This window comes from Carex rostrata, chromosome 4, assembly GCF_964058835.1.
Source record: "Carex rostrata chromosome 4, lpCarRost1.2, whole genome shotgun sequence".
Taxonomy (NCBI): Eukaryota; Viridiplantae; Streptophyta; class Magnoliopsida; order Poales; family Cyperaceae; genus Carex; species Carex rostrata.
The window spans coordinates 4,339,575-4,364,489 of record NC_135921.1 but is presented as its reverse complement, the minus strand read 5'-3'; the positions used below and the strand labels follow the sequence as shown (position 1 = coordinate 4,364,489).

General features: G+C 37.4%; 4 protein-coding genes across 4 annotated transcripts; all 4 read right to left on the bottom strand.

Moving 5' to 3' along the window:
• Positions 1-4,320: 4,320 nt before the first annotated feature.
• LOC144552409 (uncharacterized) lies at positions 4,321-5,263 on the bottom strand. Its single transcript, XM_078300413.1, has 2 exons — positions 4,686-5,263; positions 4,321-4,614 (listed from the first exon to the last, which is right to left on the bottom strand). The coding sequence occupies exons 1-2, from the start codon at positions 5,233-5,235 to the stop codon at positions 4,430-4,432; spliced, it is 735 nt and encodes a 244-aa protein (XP_078156539.1). The 5' UTR covers positions 5,236-5,263; the 3' UTR covers positions 4,321-4,429.
• A 19-nt stretch (positions 5,264-5,282) lies between these two features.
• LOC144552521 (uncharacterized) lies at positions 5,283-7,936 on the bottom strand. The gene is made up of 4 exons (XM_078300486.1): positions 7,761-7,936; positions 5,604-7,583; positions 5,327-5,502; positions 5,283-5,286 (listed from the first exon to the last, which is right to left on the bottom strand). The coding sequence occupies exons 2-4, from the start codon at positions 7,566-7,568 to the stop codon at positions 5,283-5,285; spliced, it is 2,145 nt and encodes a 714-aa protein (XP_078156612.1). The 5' UTR covers positions 7,569-7,583; positions 7,761-7,936.
• A 506-nt stretch (positions 7,937-8,442) lies between these two features.
• On the bottom strand, positions 8,443-10,712 carry LOC144552783 (alpha-amylase isozyme 3B-like). The gene is made up of 5 exons (XM_078300776.1): positions 10,545-10,712; positions 10,133-10,265; positions 9,588-9,927; positions 9,014-9,479; positions 8,443-8,893 (listed from the first exon to the last, which is right to left on the bottom strand). The coding sequence occupies exons 1-5, from the start codon at positions 10,638-10,640 to the stop codon at positions 8,636-8,638; spliced, it is 1,293 nt and encodes a 430-aa protein (XP_078156902.1). The 5' UTR covers positions 10,641-10,712; the 3' UTR covers positions 8,443-8,635.
• Positions 10,713-19,955: 9,243 nt separating this feature from the next.
• Positions 19,956-23,982, bottom strand: LOC144552774 (abscisic acid 8'-hydroxylase 3-like). Its single transcript, XM_078300763.1, has 9 exons — positions 23,783-23,982; positions 23,377-23,695; positions 23,123-23,275; positions 22,759-23,007; positions 22,576-22,665; positions 21,650-21,728; positions 20,832-20,938; positions 20,180-20,298; positions 19,956-20,094 (listed from the first exon to the last, which is right to left on the bottom strand). Exons 1-9 carry the CDS (start codon positions 23,980-23,982, stop codon positions 20,004-20,006), a joined length of 1,407 nt encoding a protein of 468 aa, XP_078156889.1. The 3' UTR covers positions 19,956-20,003.
• Positions 23,983-24,915: the final 933 nt, after the last annotated feature.

Genomic DNA, 24,915 nt, shown 5'->3' with positions numbered 1-24,915 from the left:
ATTCCTGGTATTTTAGTTGAACATGAGCTGCATTATTTTTGAATATGCTAGAAATAAGTGTATGTGTATGTGTATATTATACATATAGTTCACCAAACAAATAAAAATAAAAATAAAAATCAAAGTTATAAAAATTTACGATATCACTTCGTAAATATATCAAATATTTTATCTTTTGGCATACACATACACATATACATAATATTTTATTTTTTGAACTGTTTAATTTTTTTTTTTTAAATGTAGTATGCCTAAATCTAGACGGTGGGGACTACGGCCTACGCCTGGAGCGGGTCCGGGTGGAGCGGGCCCGTCGTCTGATGAGGATGTGGCTGGAGATGGAGCAGGATTTGAGCATCCGACTGGAGCGGGTCAGTCGTCTGAGGCCGAGCCTAGTTATCGCTGCCACGATCCTGACACCTTCAGTCCTCTTCTGTGGACCCATCATGTTAAGCACCGTGTCTCATTGGCATCTCTTGAGGTACGTGATTATTATGCGTAATGTACATATTACTAAAAAAATAACACGATTTGAGTCTCATAAATTTATAATAAATACAGGACGATGGCTTACTTATGGTGAGGCACCGCAGGTCTGAGATTCCGTTTGTTCCCCATCCGCTGATGACCCAATGCCTCTTGCAGCTTGGGTTGTATCAGATTGCCATGATGCCACAGAGTAATATCAATCCGTATCTGATGCACGGTCTAGCGGAGAGATGGCGACCTGAGACGCATACATTTCATCTCCCGCCTGGGGAGATGACAGTCACCCTCGGTGATGTGAGCGCATTGTGGGGATTGCCTATCGATGGCGAGCCCATAGGTGGCGTCTCAGACCATCCAGACCTGCAGAGGATGATACCGGAGTTGTTAGGGTGTCATCCGAATCAGCTACAGAAGAAGTTCAACAAGAAGAAGGGGGAGGAGGAAGAGGCCCGGTCTTCTGCTTACTGTATTTCTCTGAGATCACTCCGGGCTCACATCTTCCAGAATCAGAATCAGATATTCCCTGAGACAGACGATGTTGAGGCGGTCAGGAGGTACCATTACGCTTTTCAATATTGTTAATATTGTTCATATTCGTAATCTCAATAATTTCAATGTTTTATATTGATTGTTTCATGTTGCAGGTATATTAGGGCTTTTGTGCTGGATCTGTGCGGTGCCGTCATGTTCGTGGACTCTAGCGGTGATTCGGTCCCGATTATGTTTCTCTCATTGCTGAGGGACCTTGATAAGCCTAAGAGGTGGAACTGGGGTGGAGCCGTTCTCGCCCATTTATACAGATCCCTGTGTCACGCTTGTTTGGTAAGTCTGTACTAATTTTGTTGTTACTTTAAAGTTGAAAATTCATACCGAGTTCATATTTACAGTTAAAATTTCAGGTGAAGAACAAGCAGATTCAAGGGCCACTTCTTCTACTCCAGCATTGGTCGTGGTCACATCTGCCCATATGTCGGCCAGATATACCACATCCACCTCCCCGTTGGAGAGTTCCAGACCCAGACAGATGCCCCGCATATGCTGCTATATGGGGCAGGGATCACGACTACCAGGAGACGGGCAAGGGGGTTTCTTATGTCCGGGGTCAACTCCAGATGCTCCGACATTGTAACATCGATTGGTTCCCGTATCGTGCATTTTATCGTAGCGGTCTTCTGAGTCGGTTGACATTGGAGCAGAGACCACTCTCGTTTTATCAGGGACCGTTAGTTTGTTACTGGATAGTGGAGTACCATTATCCCGATCGGGTGTCCCGACAGTTCGGCTTGGATGCCTTCATCCCGGAGTACCCGCTGATTGGTCAGGATGAGACGGACAGGTTCCACAAGTAAGTACTATCGTCAAAGGAACAAATATCGTTATCACTTTACTATTGTCATTTTAATTTCGTTTCTGGACTTTCTAATTAATTGTACTTGCAGAACGACTCACTGCAAGCCCAAAGTCGACTGGAGGCAGCGTTTCAGCTTGGAGTACGACTGGGCTGGACATCCGGAGCAGCACTTATGGAGTCCGCCATCTCCTGAGTCAGTGCCTGTAGGTCCCGGACGTTTGAGATATGAGGTCTGGTACCAGAGACACGGCATGCCGTCAGTCTACCTTACAGGCCATTACGGCGACACCCTTCGACGTAGACTGATGGAGGATTCATCTAGGAGTTTCTTGCCTTGGGGTCCGATCCATGCTCGTGCGGTAAGTACAACTGAAATATACTTTAATTAAAAATTGCAAGTTTTAATTACTTATTGTTGTCATAATCATGATGATATGTTGTGTGCAGTTACTGGCAGCTGTGAGAGGGGTTGGACACAGTTTGGTCTGCATGGCGAGGGATGCTTGGCGAGCCATAGGATGCCAAATGCTCGAGCACACGGCACCAGTCGTGGAGGTAGGCGGTTGGGAAGGCCGCCTCATTGGCATGATGCGCGATGCTGGAGAGAACATCAATTGGCGGGAGGCGATCAAGACTACCAGGCGAAATCCGGATGAGCCACCAGTCCCTATCTACGCCTCCGAGATGCCGCCACCTCCTGCAGGTGATTACAATTTAATATTACAAGTAGGACACACATAATCATTTCATTTTCCTCGAATTCTCGGTTCTAATTAAGTTAACTTTCAATTATGCAGCTGATGACTCAGGTTGGGCATTCCACGAGTGGATTCTGAATACCCAAGGATGGGACGCTTACTACAATAAATATGGAGTTCCGGTGGAGATTGGCCCGGTATGTCAGCTTTCTACATTCTATAGCAGAGTTTTTTTTGTATATATTAGATCTGACCTTATTTAAATTTAGGATGGAGTACCTGCTCGGCAAGACCCCCTCGGTTTTAGCACGAACGACCTTCCCTGTGAGGATACAGATGACGAGGTGATTGCCTCTTCGAGACCGAGATACAGAGATACGATGCAGCACGACTATGAGTCTGGTGGGAGTGCATCTCAGACCACAGATGGATTTGTATCTGCATTATTTGGCGCACCGCCTCCTGCCACCTATGCACCTAGCTGGGCTGAGGATCCATGGGAGATGCGTACGCAGACCACCGATTCCAGATCAGTCATTCCATTTGATCCATGGGGAGCCGATACGGGTACGCCGTACATGTATACACAGGGCCCGGGGGAGGTTGACCTCACTGGTGATGAGAGTCAGGGTGGAGAGGAGGACTTAGGAGATATGAGTCCTCACTCCCAGCAGATACCGAGGCGTGTGCAGCCGGACAGGGAGCTCAAAGGCAAAGCAGCTGCTAGGTTCAGTCCCTCGGGGAAGAAGCATAAGAGATGATTGCAGTTTTTAATGATGTTTTTATTATGATTGCAGTTTTTTATGATGTATTTTGGACTGTAGTATTATTATGATTGCAGTTTTATTTTATGTTGATCCATGGTTTTTATGTTTTTTCTACTTTACATCGAAACGGTCTTATGAAACTACAACATATCTGTTTCGTCAAATTATAAGTAATCAAGTGTTAAAACTAAGCAATTTCATCGAAACGGTCTTATACCTGTAGCAATCGCCTCAAAATCGCCCAAAAATATGTGCATTATCAAATCAAATTACATCAAACTTATAAAGAGTTATGACACCACTTATAATTATAGTCTACCATAGTCTAACAAGTGAAGTTCACGAATACAAAATCAGCTGCTACGGACCAGACCGCTGGTATCCCTGGCGGTCCACTAGCTGTCCTACAAAATCAGCATTTTCTCTCTCCAACACACACTACAAAGAAGGAGAAAGAGAGCGCAGACGATTGTTTCGGCGATTTCAGACGATTTTCTCCACTACTAAATCCGCAGGTATTTTTTTTTATTTTATAATTAGTCTATGTTTACTGTACAATTAGTCTACGTTTGTGGTTCTGTTCAACAGGATGGACAATAGCGAAAGATGTACTCATGCTACCAAATGTCACTGTGATGCAATACTTCTTTTGAAAAGAGTTGGTGTCAAATGTCCCATTGAAAATCCACCCCTTTCAGACGATGACTTTGTGGAAAATCCATATGGATATGGTATGAAAAAAAATTCGGCGAGCACATCGTCGGGTGTCACCAATCAGAAGCCGGCGGCTAAGAATACGGCTGTTAAGAATTCGGCTGCTACGAAGTCAGTTAGTAAGAAGCCGACTGCTAAGAAATAGGATTTTAAATTCGTCAATTTGGTTTTTTCGTTGTGAGATGTTTCTTGATGTATTTTATCATCTTGTCAGACAATTTATCAGTTATCTCTGAATTAATTATTGAATATGCTAGATAATATAACTGTAGTTCGGAAGTAGTCTAACATAGTCTAACAAGTAAAGTCCACGAATACAATTAAAGTTCAATGATACAACTGAAGTTCACCAATATTCATAAGTTAGTTCAAACCAAACAAAATAAGTTCTCCCAAGCAAAATAATAAGTTCATCTTTCACGACGTCGGAATAGACCCAATAGACGGGAAGATTTTCTGGTGCCAGCTGCAGGTGCAGCAGTACTTGTAGACCCTTGGCTACTAGATGATTGGGTCGCAGGAGGTGGTTGTCTTCTACCAGTTGCTTCAGCAACAACTCTCGCATTTTCTCTTTCATTGTGTTCGTTTATGGCATCTGAACATAACAACAGAGTTCAGTTATCAATATAATAAAAACATAAATTAATTCTGAAAAATGCTACCTACCTGCCCTGCGCCTGTCAGAAACGGAACGGCGAGCCTGATTTCCCGATGGCCTCCTACCACCCATCTCGTCCATGGTCATTATAGCACGTTTGTGTCTCCTCCTCCCCTTCCTTATCCATCCTTCTGAAGGGAGTATTCTATCACCGACATACGCAGGCCACTCATGCTGGTTGGGATAAGAATGGAAAGATCCACCCCAAGTAGAAGCAAGGTAATCGGTACGATACATGTCGGCGACATAGTGATCCTCGCAGAAGTTTCTCACTCGGCATACCGCCATCACGTGACTACAAGGTATTCCAGCTAGTTGGGGTCCTTGGCATGTACAGGTCACCTCTCTTGCCTCTCCGAATTGCACTACGTACTTGAAAGCCCTCTTCACAAACTCCATAGTGCCATCTGGTCTACGGCTGGAAGGAACGTACTCATTTGGATTGTGCACTTCGAATTCTGTACCGTCATTACCCATCGGGATCACGGTCATAGTTGCACCTTTATTCCTGTGTTTTTTTAGTTTCTCCTCCACCCTTGTTGAAAATGACTGGTTCATCCTTATTAATTCTGCGGCCTTAGCACGCCGTTCCTGAAACCATGTATTTAACTTGTAGAAAGTGTCTTCTACAACTGCAGCCACCGGCAACGTCCGGCTCTCCTTGAAGACTGCATTCAGCGATTCAGAGCCGTTGGTGGTCATAATTCCCCAACGGTAACCTCCATCACGTGCTTGAAATATTTTCTCGTATGCTGGTGGCTCTTGGACATCTCTGGGGTTATTTTTGCCCACCTTCATTAAGTACAGATTTGCTTTCGGCATATACTACATATAAATAAGGAAATAAAATAATATAAGTAAACAATTAAAATAAAAATATGTTAACAAAGTACAATAAGACATGTAAACAATCAACAAACACATACCTTTGCAAATTCTCTACTCATCTCTTCCACCCTTCTTGGCTTCTTCTTTTTGCAATTACGTCTGAATGTTTCTAGGACCCAGCTATTGTTTCCGGTTGCCTTGCTAAGGTTCTCCGCAACGTGTTGCATACACAACCTGTGCACACACTCGCCAGTATGTGTTGACCAACCGTATTCTTCATGATCAAAAACATATTTTATTCCTTTGTGCTGGTCTGATATTACAGAGAAAAACTTTGTTGGCCCAACCACCCGTCTTCTTAAAAATTGCATAAAGAATCCCCAGTTCTCACCATCCTCTTTCCGAACAATTGCAAACGCCAAAGGCAACAGCTGGTTCTCAGCATCATATGCACATGCTATCAGTAGCCTCCCCTCGTAACGGCCAGACATGAAGCATGCATCAATGCTGATAACGGGTCTGATGAATGGCACAGCTTGGATACAAGGACCAAAAGCCCATGCAATGCCCTTGAATTGTTGAACTCCCTCTATTAGTACTCCATTCTTATCATAAATGGGGCCATGCCACCGCTGAAATACAGTGCCGGGATTTGTACTTGCCATAGCCTGGAGCAATGGTGTCAGATAGTTGTATGAATCCTTCCAACTACCGAATATTCTGCAAATCGCAAGTTCACGACCTCTCCACAACCTGTTATATTTTGGGATTACATGTATGTATTTGTGTCTGACGGCCATAGCCACCGCCTTGATGCTCATCGATGGGTCCAACTTAATGTCTGCCTCAATTGCATCGGCAATTAGTGATGCTGTCAGGTTTGAATGGTCTGTCCTTGTGGACGCAGACTTGCATGTATGAGGTGGTTCACACTTTTTAATTATCCATGCTTCCCCCGAACCCGCAGGGGTTGCATAAAGGCGAAACTCACAACGAGGGGCATTTTTGCATATCACAACCAATCTTTTTGATTCTCTTTTTTCTAATATACATTCCCAGTTGCCGTGAACGTGAGTCTCATAGATTTTCTTTACAAGTTCATCTATGTTGGTATAGACTTGCCCTGGGGCAAGTTCACGATTGTATACAACACGAGGACCAAAGAAACTAATGTCAGCCTCTTCAAAAGCTGTGGTATCGTTGAATGTGGCGACAGGATGCCTATTCCCTCGACCCCTGATTGGGAATTTTTCTTCCCTGGACAAACCTGGTACATTTGCATCACCATCTGATAAGTCATCAGATTCCCAAATTCCTTGGTATTCATCTCCGGTTTCCATTTCTCTTTCCGGTATGGCATCAATAGCATCAACATCAATATTAGTATCATTTGGATTAACGGATAACTGTATCGGTAATGACTCTGGTATAGCTGGAAATGTAGGGATTATGGGTGTCTGTCTGGGCGGTGGTGGTGGTGGTGGTACAACTTCAGTAAACTCACGGGAGTTATGGTACCCCGGGTTGTCATAACAGGGACTGTGGTACCCCTGGTTGTCATGAGGGGAGTGGTGGTACCCCTGACTGTCATGAGGGGAGTGGTGGTACCCCTGGCTGTCATGAGGGGAGTGGTGGTACCCCTGGCTGTCATAAGCCGAATTGTCATAACCTGAAGGTCCAGCAGGGGGAGCCCTAGAAGGTCCAGCCCCAGCCGCACTAAAAGGTCTAGCCCCGGCCTGGGGAACCCTCCTGGAATATAAGTCTATCATAGCGACCCCCCTAGACTCAAATTGTTGGTACACAGCCTTCCACAACTCCTCATCTGTTATAGGAAAACTCACAAAGTAAGGTCTACCCGCCCCAGCCCGTTGTGTGTCAATTCGGGTAGCCAATTCTAATTCATACCGGTCGGGGTTCACACCAGTCTTTTCATATACTAGTTGCTTAAGTTCAATAAATGTGGTTCTTTCATTAACCTGCAAGCCGAATGAGGCATCTTTCGAGTAATACACGCCATCTGCACCCTTAATTAGCCTACCGCCCACGTACAGTGCAACCAGCATTTTGTCCTTAACAAACTACATTTAAAAAAAAACATTCATAAGAATTACAGTATAATAGATTCATTATTTTTTGGAATTTAAAAGTTAATTATAATATTACTTAAAGCCTAATTTATAGTTTTTACAGACTGCGGGTATAATAATTATTAATTAAAAATTAAACATAAAATAATTAAATAAAAAATAATATACCTGTAGCAATCGCCTCTAAATCGCTTAAAATCGCTTCAAAATCGCTCTCTCTTTCTTCTCTGTGGTTTAATAAATGATACTGTGCTAGAGAGACAGCAGACAGAGCTGCTATATGGCAGCATAGTGGACCGCCCCAATTACCGGCGGTCTGGTCCCTACTGGACCGCCCAGGGTCCTGGCGGTCTGGTATGGAATCGGACCGCCCCAATTACCGGCGGTCTGGTCAGATTTAAAAAAAAAAAAATTGTCAGGTTATTATTGTAAAAATGTTTTTTTTTTTGGGTATTAATAAAAATGGCCGGAGGAATCTTCTACGGTAAAGGATATTGATCCCATTTACAGTGTGTCGTGAACAATTGTTGATGTATTTAATCAATTTGAAATTCATTTATCATTTAAATATCACCAAAGCTGATGAACAACATTCAATTTTTTAATAAATATAGTCCACATACATATAATTTTTTTTGCGTAAAAATCAAACAGATAATTCTGCTCGGTAGTCAAATTCCAACCCAATTCCTCTCCTAACTAATTTAATCTGGGCCTTTGGGCTTGATGGCCTGTGAAACTGTTGATGCCTACCAATGGGCCTCTTTATTTGTTTACTTTCTTCAAGAAACTATGGAGATAATTTGTTTCAACGAAATATTCTTAAGATTGCAGATAAGTTGTCTTTTGTTGTTGCAAGGAAATTAATATATAAGCCAGCAATTAAATATTATTTCATTACTGTAGTTCAAAACTGGTACACTCAAAATATATAGGAAACTTCTACCACTTATTAAAGCAATACAGCAATTAATATAAATTGTTCAATTTGCAGGGCAAGTACAAAAAAGCCTGCTCATTCAATATTTCAAGAAAAACCAGTATTAATTATGATTCTTCTCCCAAATGCAGTAATTGTTGCCGTGTGCAACGGCATGGAAATCCGACGGAATTAGATTGCCGACATCAAATCTCGGTCCGAGCTTTGTAATCACTTTCTCATCAATCACTGCCAAATAGAGATCCGCATCGGCAACCAGGATGCGCAGTGTGCTACCAGAATGGATGCCATTTCGCGATCTGACAGCAGCTAATTCCGAAATCGGTCCTTTTAGTCCCCAGTCGAACAAATGATCATAGAACTACACATCAAAAGACAGCCAAGAAACCGAATACAGTATTATATAGTGAGTTGGGTAATCCTTTCTTTCAAAATATCTTTCAACAGAAAGCAATTGAATTTCAATTAAGAATGTACTTACAATGGAAGGTATTCCCGGGTGAGTCAAGATATAAGCATAGCCTTGTATGACTTTATCCGACGGAAAGGGCCACGAGTTCTGTGTAGATCCAGTGTCATGGTTATCAATAAACGTGACCGACCTCTCTGGCCACCAACCGAGCATGCCCGGTGCTTTGCCATTTCCATCCCGCATCCGCCATAGCTCTCCTTGTACTGCTGACTGGAGCACCCCCTTTGTAGTAAAATCAAATGCTGTTGCCGGACCACCGACGGCCTGGGCCCAGTTCACCAGCTCTTGCCTGTCTTGATCTTGGTTGCTAGAAGGTTTGCCGTCGCTGTTGTACGATAGTGAACTCCAGATCTCTGCCACAACAAAACTTGGAGAGGTGTTTTGAACATAAATCTTGGCAACACTGGCTGAATATCCCTTTGCAAAGTCAAGGCACCAACCGTTAAAACCAACATCAGTCTTCAGCCAGTTCAACCTAAAATATGCCATGGATGTTTACATACTTAGGTAAAATAGTATATGCTTCCAAATCTAGACAGATTTTTGAACTTTTATATGAAGACCGTGCAAAATTTTAAATTACCAATCGGAGAGCTCGTGCTGGACCCGAGAGTTAAGATGGTCAATATCAGGAGCAGCTCCAAAATCAGCTCCTGTATCAGGATTACCAGTGCCATCTGAGTACTGGGTGTCATCACGACAGATCATATCCGGGCCCCAGTCAAGGCGTGCGTCAGATGTGCCACCTTCAAAAATACAGTAGATGCCTCGGCTGTCCTTGTAGTCAGCGCAACGGTGGTTGATCACAATGTCAGCCACACATTGTATGCCCTTTGCATGGAAGGCACTGATCAGTGCCTTCAGCTCTGCCTCGGTGCCATATTTTGAGGAGTTTAGGTCATACAGCCGTCCCGGCATGTAACCTAATAAATGGGGTTGTGGATATTACAAGTTGTTCATGACAAAAAAAAAATTTCGTATTCTTGATAAACTAAGTGGTTCTTGCTCCTTTATTTGTGTCAAATAAAGTTAGCAAATTGTGCAAATTAACTATTTATCATATGTAATTACTCCAAATAGTAATTTATCATATATACTCCTAGACAGTGATAATTAGTAATTATTAACCTTGTGGCGAAACAGAATGTGAAGGTGGTGGAAGCCAAACGTGCGTGACACCGCTACTGGCAATGTCATCGACTTGGCCCTTTAGGAAGTTGTACCATCCTCCTTGCTTCCTCCATGACTCCCAGTTGAAACCCTAACAAAGAAAATATAACCTCTCATTATAAGAATTAGTGTGCATGTATATCATGCATAAAGATGCAATTAATTAAGCACCAACTTCAACATATATATCTTGTTTGCATCTAAGTAGTAGTAGTGCATATAAAATCTTATACCATAATACTTTAAAAAAATATTCATATTCAAGAAAAAAGGCAATGAACAAAGTAGAACTATTACTGAGAAAGTAAAATATGTTTACTCAAGTAATTAAAGAGCAGGTACTGTTTCATTATTTTTTTCAATTTTATACCTGGAAAAGGATCTGATGGTCAGCTTGAGCTAAATTGAAACCTACAGATAGTAAAGCTACCAACATCAGGGAAATAGTGACTAAAAACTTCTCCATCCCTTTCTTGTTTTGATTTCTGATTCAAACCAGAAGAAATTATACAGTGGGATGAGTTTATTGTGTTTGGTGAATTGGCATGCAACATGTGTGGTTGTATATATAGGCATGAAGGTGAGCTAGTTTGTGAGCTAAATCTGACACGTTCTTCAATCGCTATCCTTAAAAGCATTAAATATTGCAAAACCCCATGACATTTTCAGTTGGAAAGTGAGCGGATAAGGCTGAAATAAGGGCTTTCATTAACTGTCCACTGTAATAAACTAATAATGGATGTTAGAAACAACGGCTTATTGGATAGCCGAAAGGAGATAAAGGAGCCGTGTTGGTAACTGTGCATTGCACTCAAGTAAGGCCTTAGTGGTAGGCAAAAGGAAAAAAAAAAATGCAACATTAATTGGATTATATTTGTTAATAATGACTAATTAAAAAGATAAATTTTCCAATTATGGACATATTTAATGTAATGTCCACATGAATCAGTGCCTCTTTAATTAATTATGCTTGATCTCACGAGTGGAAATTAGTTGGCTATTCTTTTTTTGCAATAATTATTAGTTGAACATTTATTTGTTAATTTATTGATTTTTTTTTTTTGAGAAACTAGAAGATATATCAATATCCGTATTATTACCAACATCTACTGACAATCTGATTTGTTGATTATATATATATATATATAGGAAAGCCATTTTTGTTGATTATATTACAGTAGACAGTTTAAAACTCAATAACAGTAAATTATTTTACTTATATATACATATCTAGCTGTTTATTCCATATCACTATGTTTATACATTTATATAAATAAAGTACACTTTTGCAATTTAATCTAAATCAAAAGAGCGGTACACAAAAGAACGGGCTGATCGATCCAATGAAAATTTGCCACCTTTCATCATAAATTTTCTTTGTTACACACCTTCATTCTAATTAAGATTACAATAAGGGGCGGATCTACACTTAATCCAAAAAATACTTAATCATCTCCATAATTTAAAATTTTAATAATATATATTGAAATTTAATTGAAATTTCACTAAATATATGCTTGAAGTCTAATAATTAGAGTTAAATTTTCTAAGTTCCGCCTTTGTTGCAATTTAGTTAATGATTTTGACAATAATATTTTTTTTTTACATTAAACAGAAATTTTATTACAGAATGGTATATATATATATATTTGCTTGGGGGTGTGATGCCACGTCATAGTAGGCCTGCTAATGGGTTCAACTCAGTCCAAAACTCGGCCCAGCTCGGTCATGTAACAAAACACGCTCAGCTCGGACTCAACTCAAATTTAAAGAAAAAAGCCCGACTCAGTTTAATGAGTTTGAGCCTTCGGCTCGGCTCGAACTCGGGATCGGCCGTAACTCGGCTCGAACTCGTAAATACAGAAATGAATTCCTCTCGCTCAAATGAGAAACTGAATCGGAATTCATTCCCAATATGCTGATCAGAACGCGGAGAGAAACGAGAATGGAAATGATTCAACGAGATTTCAGGAGCCCCAAATCGTGCGAAGAAATCACGGGAAAAACGATGGTATTTGGGGAGAATTCGTTTTGTTAGTGTGAAAAGCCTCTTTTACCCTTATCTTCTTGAACTAGATGTTGACACAGGAGAGCAATGGAGAAGGAGAGAAAAAAACCTCTAGATTGAGTGTCGGCGCTGGGGAGCAATGGAGACGGAGAAGGAGAGGGGGAGAGAGAGAATGAGGGGAGGAAACTTATGAGTTGTCGGGTGGACTGAGAAGCAGGGAAGGATAGAGGAAGAAGGAGAGTGAAAATTAATGCGAATGGGAAGAGTGATGAAATTCTCAATGGCATACACTGTAATTATAATGAAAATTATAACTTTTTTATTTGCTTTCAAATCAATTTCTCTTTTTAATTTAATCAATCCAATCACTAAAATTCAATTCTAAATCAATCCTTTTGAACTCTATTCTACTGAAATGAATTGAATTTTTTTATATTTTCGTTCCGATCAGACCCTTACGTGGCTGCCTAGGCTTGAACTCAGAAATAGAGAAATGGGCCACGTGGCTGCCTATTCTGAATGCATGTTTTGAAGATCTATCATTTTTTAAGTTTGAAAATTCGTGTATGAATTCGTTGCCTTAATATAATATAGTTTCTCTAATAACAAATGAGTTCGACCAAAGATGTAGAGTTGTGAGGAGATATCCAGGGAGCCGCCGCGTGTGGAGAAGTGGAGCGACGGGGCTGACAGGAGAGAGGAAAGGACCGATGGGAGAAGGGGAGAGAGCACACTAAGCGCTCTAAGAGAGCGAGAATGTCGAGAGAGTCAGGAGAGAAGGGCTCGGAGGAGGAGCACTGGAGAGAGGAGGCGATGGAGAGTAGCATCGCTGGAGAGAGGAGACGGTTTTTTTTTTTTTTTTCTTTTTCAATTCTAGAGGAGAGGGTAGAAGAAATGGAGACCTCCATTAATTGGAGTCAAATTTCAAAACATTTTTTCGCCTCATCAAAGAATGGTTTGGCCCATGAGCTCGGCTCAGATGAGATCTCTCGGTAAGGAAACGAAGATTTATTTCGAGTTCGAGCTGAGTTCGGGCTGAAACTCGAATTGAACTCATTTAAATTAGGCTCATTCAAGAGCCCAGTATAAAGCCCATGAGCCCGCCCGGCTCGTTTAACAGGCCTACGTCATAGCACCCTTTCCAATGAAAATCAATGAGTCAACGGTCAAACGAACCGGATAAGGCCACTTGGTTTACAGTTATCCACCAACGGACGAATGAGAGCAGTTGCGAACTTGCGATAAAAGCAAACGGATTGGATATTAATTATCCGTTGTTTGGCGAATAGCGAGTAGCCGATCGTAGAATCCAAAAAAAGAAAAAAAAAAAAAAAAAAAAAAAAAAAAAGTAGCCGATCGAGGCATGTCGCTTCTTCCTGACAAGCCCTGTCCCACACCTCAGTTGAAGGTCGGGTCGGGTGGCATTACAATTTCATTAAACCTCACCATGTCTTCCCCACCAGTCGGCCCAATAGCTACGATCCGGCCCGTTTTACCGCTCCAACAGCACCATTAATTGTTTGACATATTAGACTTTATTTTCTGGGCCTTTATAGGTGCTGAACCCGGCCCATCTCTTCCTGATAATTTGAAGAACTATTATATTTACAAATTGATGCGCGGAATTTTCTCCTAATTAACCTTTATTGGGTCTGGCTTTGATGTTGGAAAAGAATTTTCATAATTTACACCAGAAATTTCCATCTATTAGTTTAGCAAAAGATAAATTTGAATAAATATGTTTAATTTACAAGTCAGGACACAGATACAATACAATACAATACAAGGTACATTCACATTACAAAATCCAAATTAAAACTGGCAGAATTACATGGAAATATATATATTTTATCACCGTAGCAATTGCACTTTTACAACAGATGGCAAACTGGGTTTCATAGAGAAATTTAACTGTGAGGATGTCTGATATATATATATATATATATGATTTCATAAAGAGATTTGATTTCCAAGGACTAGTTGATCATGTCCTGATTGTTTAATTAATTAATTTATTTCGAAATAATGCAAAATTTGAGTAATATAGAATAGGAAGGCCATTCATAAAATAAATCCTTGATACAGGTCACTGAATTACATGCATGATTGATGAGGTAGACACACATGTACACCAATCAAAATCAGTCCATGATGCATTTGGTCCGCTCTCTCTTGTGGGTTCTTTTTCATGCAATGTGATCAATCGCCATTATAAAAACGAAAGGAAGAAACCTAATAATCAGTGTTTTAAAAGTCAGTTTAGTCGGCCGAATATTCATATTCAGTTGGAATATGAATAGAAAATGAGTATTCGGCCCAATATTCGGTTTCGAATATTCAACTGCATATTTTTTTCCGCATATTATCTATTCGGCCGAATTTTTCCGAATAGAGAATAAGAATCCGAATAAGAACTAAATAAGAACCGAATAAGTTATAATTTAATTTATTTAGGTTTGAACTTATATTTTATTTATGCTTATTTGTAGTTTTGTAATTTGTACTGTAGGTTGTTAACTTGTTCTAACTTATGTTATGTTTTATTTATATTTAATTGTAATGTTTATTTATGTTTATTAGAGTTAATGCCTATGATTTTTCATTTGAAAATCCGAATATATAAATCTGAATAAAAATTCAAATATGCAGCCGCACACTGTATATACAGTATGCGGTGGCTTTCCGAATATCAAATAAGAACCGATTATTAAAACAATGCTAATAATTGACATAAAGTAGACCTACTCTACTACACATCCGAATGTAATAAAAGTCCAAGGACAAACAAAATGGACACGTGTTGTGACCTATAGTCATGCGCTTGGACATCTAAAGGTCATTTAGGCACTTAGCCAAATACATTTTATTTTAGAAATTAACAAAAAAGTAAATTATCAAAAATAAGAATTATTGGTTTTTTTTTTTTATAATATAGATGAAACTGAACTATTGTTGCGATTGAGGGATTATAGTTGGTTTGGTCCCAACGGTTACAGTTGGTTGCACCGTGCTAAGTCCACTGAAAATTCAAAAATGAATGGGACTAAACGATTAATTCAGTGCTATAGTAAGGACTATCAAATTTGCAAATTAACTTTCCTTCCTTCTCTCGCTTTCACCTGGCAACCCGTTAGGAACAGGATAATGAGACTGAACCATTAAATTTCTACACACTGTATGGCTATTATGTAGCTAGCACTTGTGAAAACTAATAGAACTAATTAAACCATTAATTCGATCTCATTAGACTGCTCTAGAATTATTGATTCGGTTGTATCTATTTGTTAACAAATAGACTGTATCTATTTGTTAAAACTAATAGAACTTTCCAATACCTCATGCTTTTCATACCTCATCATACCTCATATTTTATATCTTCGTTTTCACAGTCCAAACTATTGATCCGAATTGCTCAACATAATATTTATACTAAAATATGCATGGAGATGAAATTTCATATTTTTTTTAAAAAATTTTACTATTTATTAAGATAAGTACAAAATCACTTTTTTTGGACCGTTCAAAAAATAGTTATTTTATACTCATTTTAAAAAAATAGTAAAATTTTTCCAAAAATTATAAAATTTCATCCCTAACCATATTTAGTATGGATATCATGTTGAGCGGTTTGGATCGATAATTTAAACTTTGAAAAAGAAGATATAAAATATGAGATATAATGAGATATGAAAAACACGAGGTATTGGAATCCTCCTTGTTGAAGATATAAAAATATTTTTGTTTCCTATGATTTATTTTACTTTCTAAAAATATGAAAACGAACCCATGATGGATACATATCATAGCACATCAATGCCAGCTACCCCATACTAACCCAATAATTAGCTCGATCACTAGCTTAGCTAAAGAGATCTTGGTACAAATCTTGGAAAAGATACGTATGATCATATATCATTAAATATTGTTGCTTTGGTGTGGAAGCACAGTTGTGCTTGGAAAGTAGTATGGAATTTGTAATTCCATTTGATCGACCTGTCTTTGGAGCCTTTTTGAACCAGCTGAAATATTTGCGGCTGAATTTAACACGTGTAGATCCAGATTCGAAACTGAGTTGTTGTTTAATTATTATGTGTATCATTGGTCATATATATATATATCGTTCTGCATGCATTGTATGATGTTTTCAATTGTGATCTAGCACATGTGTGGTGCAGAATGATTGGACAATAGAACATATCCCATGTTTTTGTAACTTAAAACCATTTGTTTTATTAACATCATGAAACGGGCATTAGCCTTTTTTTCAAAAATAAAATAAAATAAATTGTATGATGTTTTCATTTTTCTCATAGCTAGGCAGTTTCGAATTCGAACCACTATACCATCACTTAGACCAATAATGTATCCCAATTGCACAACATGTTTGTGATGCATGACAGGTTAAAACGATTTAAATACATTCTACTCTCAACATATTACTAAATTTTTTTTGCTAATTTATTTTTCCTTTTGTTTTCTTCTTCGATGAAATTTGACATAATTTACACAGATATGGTATTTAATTTGTTAATTAATCAATAAGATAATTATACTCCGTTTGCACATTGCATTTCAGATGGCAGAATTCAATTTAATTAGAAATTATCACAAACATCCTATGTTGAAGTTAATTAATTTATATCTATATATATATATATATATATATATATATATATATATAGAGTAGAACTAGGGTGTTCTTGAGTTCACCAAAGTGTTTGGTGAGGTTAACTCCAAAACTCATCAAATCGGTTTCAAATGACGAATCCGAACCGTTGGAACCCGTTTACCTTACAAGTGATGCGTCTACATGTGAATATTTTAAACATTCAACTTAATTTAGTATAAAGTCAATTGGGCAAAATTAGAAGGTTAATAAATTAATTTTAGTGCATTCATTTTTTGAACATTTTTTGACCGCTTGACTTTATACTAAATTAATTCGAATGTTTAAAAGTTTCAAATGTAGATGCATCACTCGTAAGGTAGGTGGGTTCCAACAGTTCGGATTCATCATTTGTAACCGATTTGATATATTTTGGAGTTAAGCTCACCAAACACTTTGGTGAGTTTGGTGAGCTTAAGAACACTCTAGTTCTACTCATATATATAGAGTAAAGCTAGGGTATGATGTGCTCACTAAGAGAGTTTGGTGAGCACAACTCCAAAAGTTCATCGGATCGACTTCAAACGCAAAATCCAAACCATTGAAATCTATGTGTTTCATGAGTGATGCATGTGCATGCAAAATATAAAACAACTTATAAATTAACTTAATAAAATATTCATTTCTTTGACCGTTTGACCATGTAGCAAATAAACTCGAAACTTTCAAAATTTTGCATGCACATGCATCACTCATGAAGCACATGAATTTCAACGGTTTGGATTCGGCATTTGAAGTCGATCCAATGAACTTTTGGAGTTGTCCTCACCAAGCTCTCTTGGTGAGCACATCACACCCTAGCTTTACTCCATATATATATTATAATTTGTATTATTGTCAAGTTACACTAAAATTACAATTAAAATGTGGGTATATATGTGAATTGTGATCCTATCCCATCAATGAAAAAAGTATCTTCCAAAAAAAAAATAATTACTTCAAAAAACCATGGAAAACAATCTTTATAACCCTTCCCCAGAAGAGTCATCTTAAAATAAAGCACATTTATAAATTTATACTCCTATTGCAGATCAAGTACTATATCCTTTTCATTCAACATATAATTGAATGTACTAGTGAAATAGACTCTCAAAAATACCAAAAGTCTCAATCAAATTTAGCACTACAGTACCCTATAATTCCGAGGTCGAAGGTCTATATATTTCTACTGTCTTTTTTCTTATATAGGTTGGGGACTCATTTTTGAAGGTCAATCTCAGGAGTACTATTTATAAAAATATATAAATGACATATATAGTCATGTCCAAATTAAATTTTTGGTTCTTTGTGATTTAGACCGAAAGAATAATTAAATCGTATTTTGATTGTACTATATGGAATGTGGAGAAAATCTAGTTCATATAGACCACAGCAGATTAGCCTTCTTTAGTCATGCATGTAATTGATTTCACATTTGATATACTACAATTTGAACCGCATTGAAAACAAGAGTTCCACGCTAATAGATCAATGTTTTAACGAGCATATATATATATACATATAGAGGTAGGCTAATATACAATCGATTGTTCCTGAGGTCCCGTACAACCAACTCATTTTCCGATTTTTAAAGTCCAAATGATCGATCCAAACCGTTCATCTTGTTCTCCATATTAATATGTGCTTGGAGACAAAATTTTACATTTTTTTTAATTTTATTACTATTTATTAAGCCACTTTGAAAATCGCTGATCCAACGGTAGCTTCTGGTTTTACTGTTTTGTTAAGCCACCGTTGGATCAGCTGTTTTCAAAGTGGTTTAATAAATAGTAAAAAAATTCAGAAAAATGTAAAATTTGGTCTCCAAACACATATTAATATGGAGAACAAGAAGAACGGTTTGGATCGATCATTTGGACTTTAAAAATCGGAAAATGACTTGGTTGTACAGGACCTCAGGAACAATCGATTGTATATTAGCCTACCTCTATATATATATATATAGACTAATGTGCATTCGTATGCATATGGCCCGATATACATACAGTCCAAATTTGAAATTTGAAACTCTAAAACTTCAATCCGAAGCATTCATCTTGTTCTCCATATTAATATGTGCTTGGAGACCAAATTTTACATTTTTCTGAATTTTGTTACTATTTATTAAACCACTTTGAAAATTGTTGATCTAACGGTGGCTTAACAAAACAGTAAAATCAGCAACCACCGTTGGATCAGCAATTTTCAAAGTGACTTAATAAATAGTAAACAAATTCAGAAAAATATAAAATTTGGTCTCCAAGAACATATTAGTATGGAGAACACAATGAACGGTTCGGATCGACATTTTGAAGTTTGAAATTGCAAATTTGGACCGTATGCATATCGGGCCATATGCATTCAAATGCACGTTAGTCACACTCTCTCTCTCTATATATATATAGAGAGAGAGAGAGTTGGGCTACAGTACTCTGCGAAGTAAACGAGTTTTTTATCATTTTTTTTATGTAATTAATTAGCGTTTGCCCCTTTTATTTTGGAACCTTTTTTTAGAAATTGAATACACTGGAGCGTGACTAAAACAAGAAAAATGAGAATATGGTTCTCTTTATTTTTCATAACTAAACAAAAATGAGAATACTGCTCGTCTAAGTTTTCCAAAACTAGAAAAAAAGTTGCTATTAAAAGTCAGTAACCATCAACAAAAGAGTTGCTATATTAAAACAAACAGATATATTCTCAATTGCAAACATGAAGTTTTGCCATCCATTTCACCACGGAAATAAATCTGCTACGATTCCAACAAGAATTGTAGAACCCTCCTTTTCCAAATCTAACCATCAATATTTTAAAATGCACGAATCCCAAAAACAGTTGATTTTCATGCATTAATCTCTAAATAAATGAGTGGTTGGATTTGGAAAAGCAGGTTCCAACAGCAGATTTATTTCCATTTCACCACTCATGTTGCTACTGGTTTTACTGTTCTTAAATTATATTTTTTATTCGAAAAAGGTGAAAACAAGAACTACTGGTTTTATTAAGTCATTAAAATTCAAAGGTTAGTTCATAACATTTCAAAAGCACTCATGGCAAGAAAATTAAGATCCTAAAAAAATCCCCAAAAAGAAGAAGCACATTGACGCCTAGTCGCCTACGTCAATCCCCTCTAACTAGCCACCTGTACCAGTCTGATACTGTCAAATTAATGTCGATTAAACTCGCCATATCTTTGCTGGTAGTCCATGCTTAGGTACTGGAAACGGGCTATGTTCTACCTCATCACTGGATTTAACAACCTCCCATCTACACCAAAATTCAACAGTAAGTTAGAAATTGTGAAAAGATCTTTCTTCATGTTTTCTTACAAAACATTAAACATCAAACTTACCTGTAATTGGTAACCAATTGGTAAATCAGGACCAATATTTCTATCTTGGCTAGCTCGTTACCGGGACAAGAATGCACGCCATTTCCAAATGACAGGAAGGTATTTGGCCTCGGTGCTACCTGTACATAAATGATTTTTATTTTTCAGTTGTTATCTTGAAAAAGGGTCAGAATGCAGTTGCAATTAAGGGAAAGCTTTTCAATGCTTTCTTCTCAAATGATCACAGGTGTGTTTATACTTTATAACCAATTGATAGATTCAAAGTGATTATGTGGTGTGTTGTCTGTCAAATGTGAGACCTAGCTTCTGCAATCTATAACTATGTATATATAAAATCTATCAATGTAGCTCCTTAATTAGCAAGTGATTGATCGAGTGGATTACATGGGATGAAAGGAACATTTGCCTAATTAAATTGTAGTCAGTTTTGCACTGGTATTGTCTCCTTGTTGCTGGGCTGGCACATATGTGGTGCAGACTGATAGGAGAATAGACAGAATTCTATGCTTTTGTAACTTAACTATTTTGGTTTCATTAACATGAAACGGGCATTACGCCTTTTATCAAAAAAAAAAAAAAACAAATTAAATTGTAGCCAGGCAGGAAGGAGAGGGAATAGTGGCCCACAAAATCGACACACACGAACAGAAACCTTGAATCTAGAAGGGTCGAACTTCTCAGGATCTTGAAAGAACTCGGAGTTGTGATGTATGTTCCTGAAAAGTGGCATCACCTTCCATCCCTTGGGGATGAGATACCCTGCATCATTTCCATACAATTGCATTGAATTATTAGCACCAATGTTTTTTTGAACTTTTATATGACACAGGAGGTGTCCTAAAACATTGAAGTAAAATAAATTGAGTAATTAATACTTGAATTGTTTGTAAGAATGGGACAGTATCTGCGAGGGATACTGTCGGTATACCGTTACGGATACTACCGCCGCTAATAGAAGAAGAAGAAGAAGAAGAAGAAAAAAAAAACACTTTGATATCGGTATACCCTCACAGATAGTCACTTTTTACTGTCGCGGATACTATCCATTCTTGTAGATTAATTGTGTAATCATATGTCATCATAAGTACGAGGAGTATGGTCTATTTCTCATTATTTGTCATTTTTTGAATATTACAAGTAAATTGGGTGACCATTAATTGGTCCCTTAATTACCATCAAATCTAATGTTCACTTTGGTATTTTTTATTGGCCATACTAAAAATTTATAAAATAAGTATTTTAATAATCTAGCTACTAATTAACTAGCTCTAATAAGTATTACATTCATTCACATTGATAGCTAGGTAAGGCTGCTATCAAAAGTTCTCTTTTTCCCCATAACTCTTGTGATTTCCATTTTATTTTGAGAACTTTTTTACTTTAAGTCCATAACTAATAGAGATATGGGTAATGGGCTTGACCATTACCGTCCTACAAATAGAAATTTAATTATTGAAAGCACATTTATACCTTTATACTCCACGTCAGCAACTGCTTCTCTAAACGTGAATGAAATGATGGTTGCCATCCTTAAGCTCTCCAATATAACCTACTTTTGCAGAATGATTGAAGGAATATATATGGGGTAAAAAAGAAAGCGCAATCATCAATTTCTATACCCAGCCATGACATAAGAAGCACTTAGAAAAGAAAACTTGACGAATTTGGAAACAATGACAATCGAATAATTTGACTATCTTGACAACCATCATACATTTATATATATTTTATGCACTTCATACACATGAAAAATGAGGGCACTACGTCTACATGCATGCAAATGTTACATTCATCAAATTACATGAAATTTTCAATTATATAAATTTAATCAAATTCGATTGAGTATTAATAAAATAAATTTAATTGGCATGCATATTAATCGATATGCTACAAACTATAAAATTAACAACATGTACATTTTCCTTTGGAGAAGTGTTGTCAACAAGGTTGTTAAATAATTAAGTAGCTGTTAATGGATATCTTCAATCATTTTGTAAACTGAGATTCTATATATCTTCAAAATAATAATTCTACGCTCTAAGGAGAATATTTGATCACAATTCAGTTCCAAAAATTACAAAAATAAAACTATTTAGGACAGACAATGAGATCACCTTAAGATTTTCTGAAGCAAGAAAGAATTATGAGAAGCATACAATTTTCTTTCATGCAATATAGGAATGGCTCAATTTCTACTTTCTAATCAGTGTTTAATTTGTTGATTTACCTTGTTCCCATTTCAATATCTTATGGAAGACAACTAGATTTTCTTACAATATGATATTATGAGGCTATTAAATTACTTGGAAAAGGAACTTAAATATGCTATTTGTGTCACTTACTTTAGTACGTAGTACATATAATAAAACAAAAATAGGAAGTCATAATTTACTTACTCTATTTGTGACATTCATATCTCTTGTCTGAGTCCATGTCAAGGGTTTCTTTCCACACTCATTAGCATGGTAGATTTTCATTTGCTCAGCCTACTAAGAAAAGTAAAATTTGAGCATCAAATTCAACGATAATCTATGTTCCCATTTATTATTGAAGAAAACATGGTAATGTCTGATCCATACCTTCACATGTTCTAGTATACTGGGATAATCGTGGAGATACTTCAGAATCCATGTAAGTGCACTAGCTGTGGTATCCTGTGCAGCAAAGAGCACACCTATTACATTATCTACAATCTGTTCATCAGAGAGATTGCATCCATTCTGATCCTTATAGTCCATCAAACACCCCAAAAATCCACTTCTTGATTCTGTTTTTTGCCTTCTCTCTTCCATTATCTTGATCAAAATGTAACTCAACTGCTTCCTCGCCTAGATATAAACAAGCGAACATTTTTCGGTATAATTTGAACATAATGCAATAAATCAATGAGAAAGATAGAAGAAGAATAGCAATAAAAATTATGAGTTGTTTTTGTTTTCTTACCAGTATTGATCTCCGGTATGGAGTTCCAGGAAAATTGACTGCGAAAGAGTTGTAACCTTTGTCTAGAATAATATAATTCTTCTTTAATTCCTTCTTGTATTGGTCATCTAATTGTTTTCCGAAAATCATAGAAATGCCAATGTCAAAGGAAAACTGGATCACAACATGCAAAGAGATACAACAATAATAACATTAATAAGTTTAATTTTACAAGTCAAATTATAATATAAGGAGATAAATGCATGCAAACTTACTCTTTTCATTGCATGGTAAGTAGTCTCTACATGCCCATCCCATGCATGCAGCATAGATCTCACGACGGATTCAATATCCGGTAAGATGGCACGAACCAAGTCAGGGCTTAATAAAGCCTGAACAATTTTTCTCAACCTGAGATGGTAATCTCCATGGTGGAAGAACAATGCCCATGGTCCAATCATGCGCTCTTTGCTTTTTGGGTACGTTGGTTTGAACAGGTCCGCACGAGTCACTAGCACAAAACGAACTGCCTCCTCAGTAGCCAACATTACACAAGGGCAACCTAAGAGATGTGTCTTGAAGACTTCTCCATACCTATTAATATTATTATATCACGGTCATCGTGTATACATCATGGAAGTGCTAACATATTTTGCAGAGGTTATCAAATGTTAATCAAACCTTTTTAGTCGCAATGTGAAGAAGGATTTTGGATTTTGAGAGTAGAGTTGAAGAGTTTCTCCTATGTATGGCCAACCGAGTGAACCAGGTGGGAGTCGGGGTTTCATATCTAGCGCTCTTCTCTTGTTCTTTCTCATGAAGAGAAAGGAGAGAATGGAGATGAAAAAGAGAATGCAGATCATGGTGTAACTGATCTCCATTTCTTGACTACGGGCTTTCTTAGAAGAGAGCAACTACGAGAAGCTGGAATTGAGAAGAGGAAAGGATCTGGCGAAACGGTTGTATCCTAGCTAGCGATGGTATAGATAGGGTTTTTATTGAGAAAGAAAGAGGCTGGAAACACACAATGTACAAACCTTCACCAAAAGCAACCGCTGGATAAGGACACGTGTCACATATCCACAATGATAGAGTCTAATATGAATCTTGCGTAAATCTTCTCCCTCTTCGTTTTATTTCAAATAGAGCAGTTACATTTCAAAGATGTTAGTGAATTGGCAATTTGCATCAATAATTGAATATAGCTAGCTAGAGAAGGTTCAATGGAGATAGGGATCTAATAATGCAAGATACACTGTTATTCCATTTCCTTTTCTAGAAATTGAAACTGACGTTCATGCATGCATGTGTGATGTGTCACAAAACTAGTTAGGACATCTCTGTTATCATAGCTTCGAATTAGTGATAAGACGCAACAATTATTTTATATCTGTATTTTCTAAAACGAGAATATTGATACAGATTTGTATTGATTTAATTTATGTTCAAATTAAAAAAATTATATCCTCATCATGACCGTGACAGCAGGGAGAAGATAGAAAATTATCTGAAAATTATAAATATTGGATGGGAAATAATCTTACATTTAATTTTTTTTTTTTTTGAGGAAAACATCATAGAAAAAAATATGTATACTTTACATTTTGGTAGGAAGCAAGTGCCTATCCCGTGCCACACTTTGGCTCCTCCCTCTAGCTCAATTATATGAGTACAAGTTGAATACTTGACGCATATGGATTCAATAAATTTACACATATTAAAACACTAATATGATAGGCGCATTGAAGGTTAATATAAGATTTTCTATATAGTTTAGAGTAAAATGCTATGGATACTGTAATAATAACCTCCAC

What these genes read in the sequence shown, in the direction of transcription:
- LOC144552409 (XM_078300413.1), bottom strand. Translation starts at nt 5,235, where the DNA reads ATGAACCAGTCATTTTCAACAAGGGTGGAGGAGAAACTAAAAAAACAC. An exon ending in TTCTGACAGGCGCAGGGCAG is followed by an intron (nt 4,615 to 4,685) that starts GTAGGTAGCATT and finishes TGTTATGTTCAG; the next exon opens with ATGCCATAAACGAACACAAT.
- LOC144552783 (XM_078300776.1), bottom strand. Translation starts at nt 10,640, where the DNA reads ATGGAGAAGTTTTTAGTCACTATTTCCCTGATGTTGGTAGCTTTACTA. An exon ending in ACCATCAGATCCTTTTCCAG is followed by an intron (nt 10,266 to 10,544) that starts GTATAAAATTGA and finishes TTTCTTTGTTAG; the next exon opens with GGTTTCAACTGGGAGTCATG. An exon ending in ACCCGGGAATACCTTCCATT is followed by an intron (nt 8,894 to 9,013) that starts GTAAGTACATTC and finishes TTTGATGTGTAG; the next exon opens with TTCTATGATCATTTGTTCGA.
- LOC144552521 (XM_078300486.1), bottom strand. Translation starts at nt 7,568, where the DNA reads ATGCTGGTTGCACTGTACGTGGGCGGTAGGCTAATTAAGGGTGCAGAT. An exon ending in TGAGTAGAGAATTTGCAAAG is followed by an intron (nt 5,503 to 5,603) that starts GTATGTGTTTGT and finishes ATTTATATGTAG; the next exon opens with TATATGCCGAAAGCAAATCT.
- LOC144552774 (XM_078300763.1), bottom strand. Translation starts at nt 23,982, where the DNA reads ATGGAGATCAGTTACACCATGATCTGCATTCTCTTTTTCATCTCCATT. An exon ending in TCGACCCTTCTAGATTCAAG is followed by an intron (nt 20,299 to 20,831) that starts GTTTCTGTTCGT and finishes ATTTATGTACAG; the next exon opens with GTAGCACCGAGGCCAAATAC. An exon ending in CAATTGGTTACCAATTACAG is followed by an intron (nt 20,095 to 20,179) that starts GTAAGTTTGATG and finishes ATTTTGGTGTAG; the next exon opens with ATGGGAGGTTGTTAAATCCA.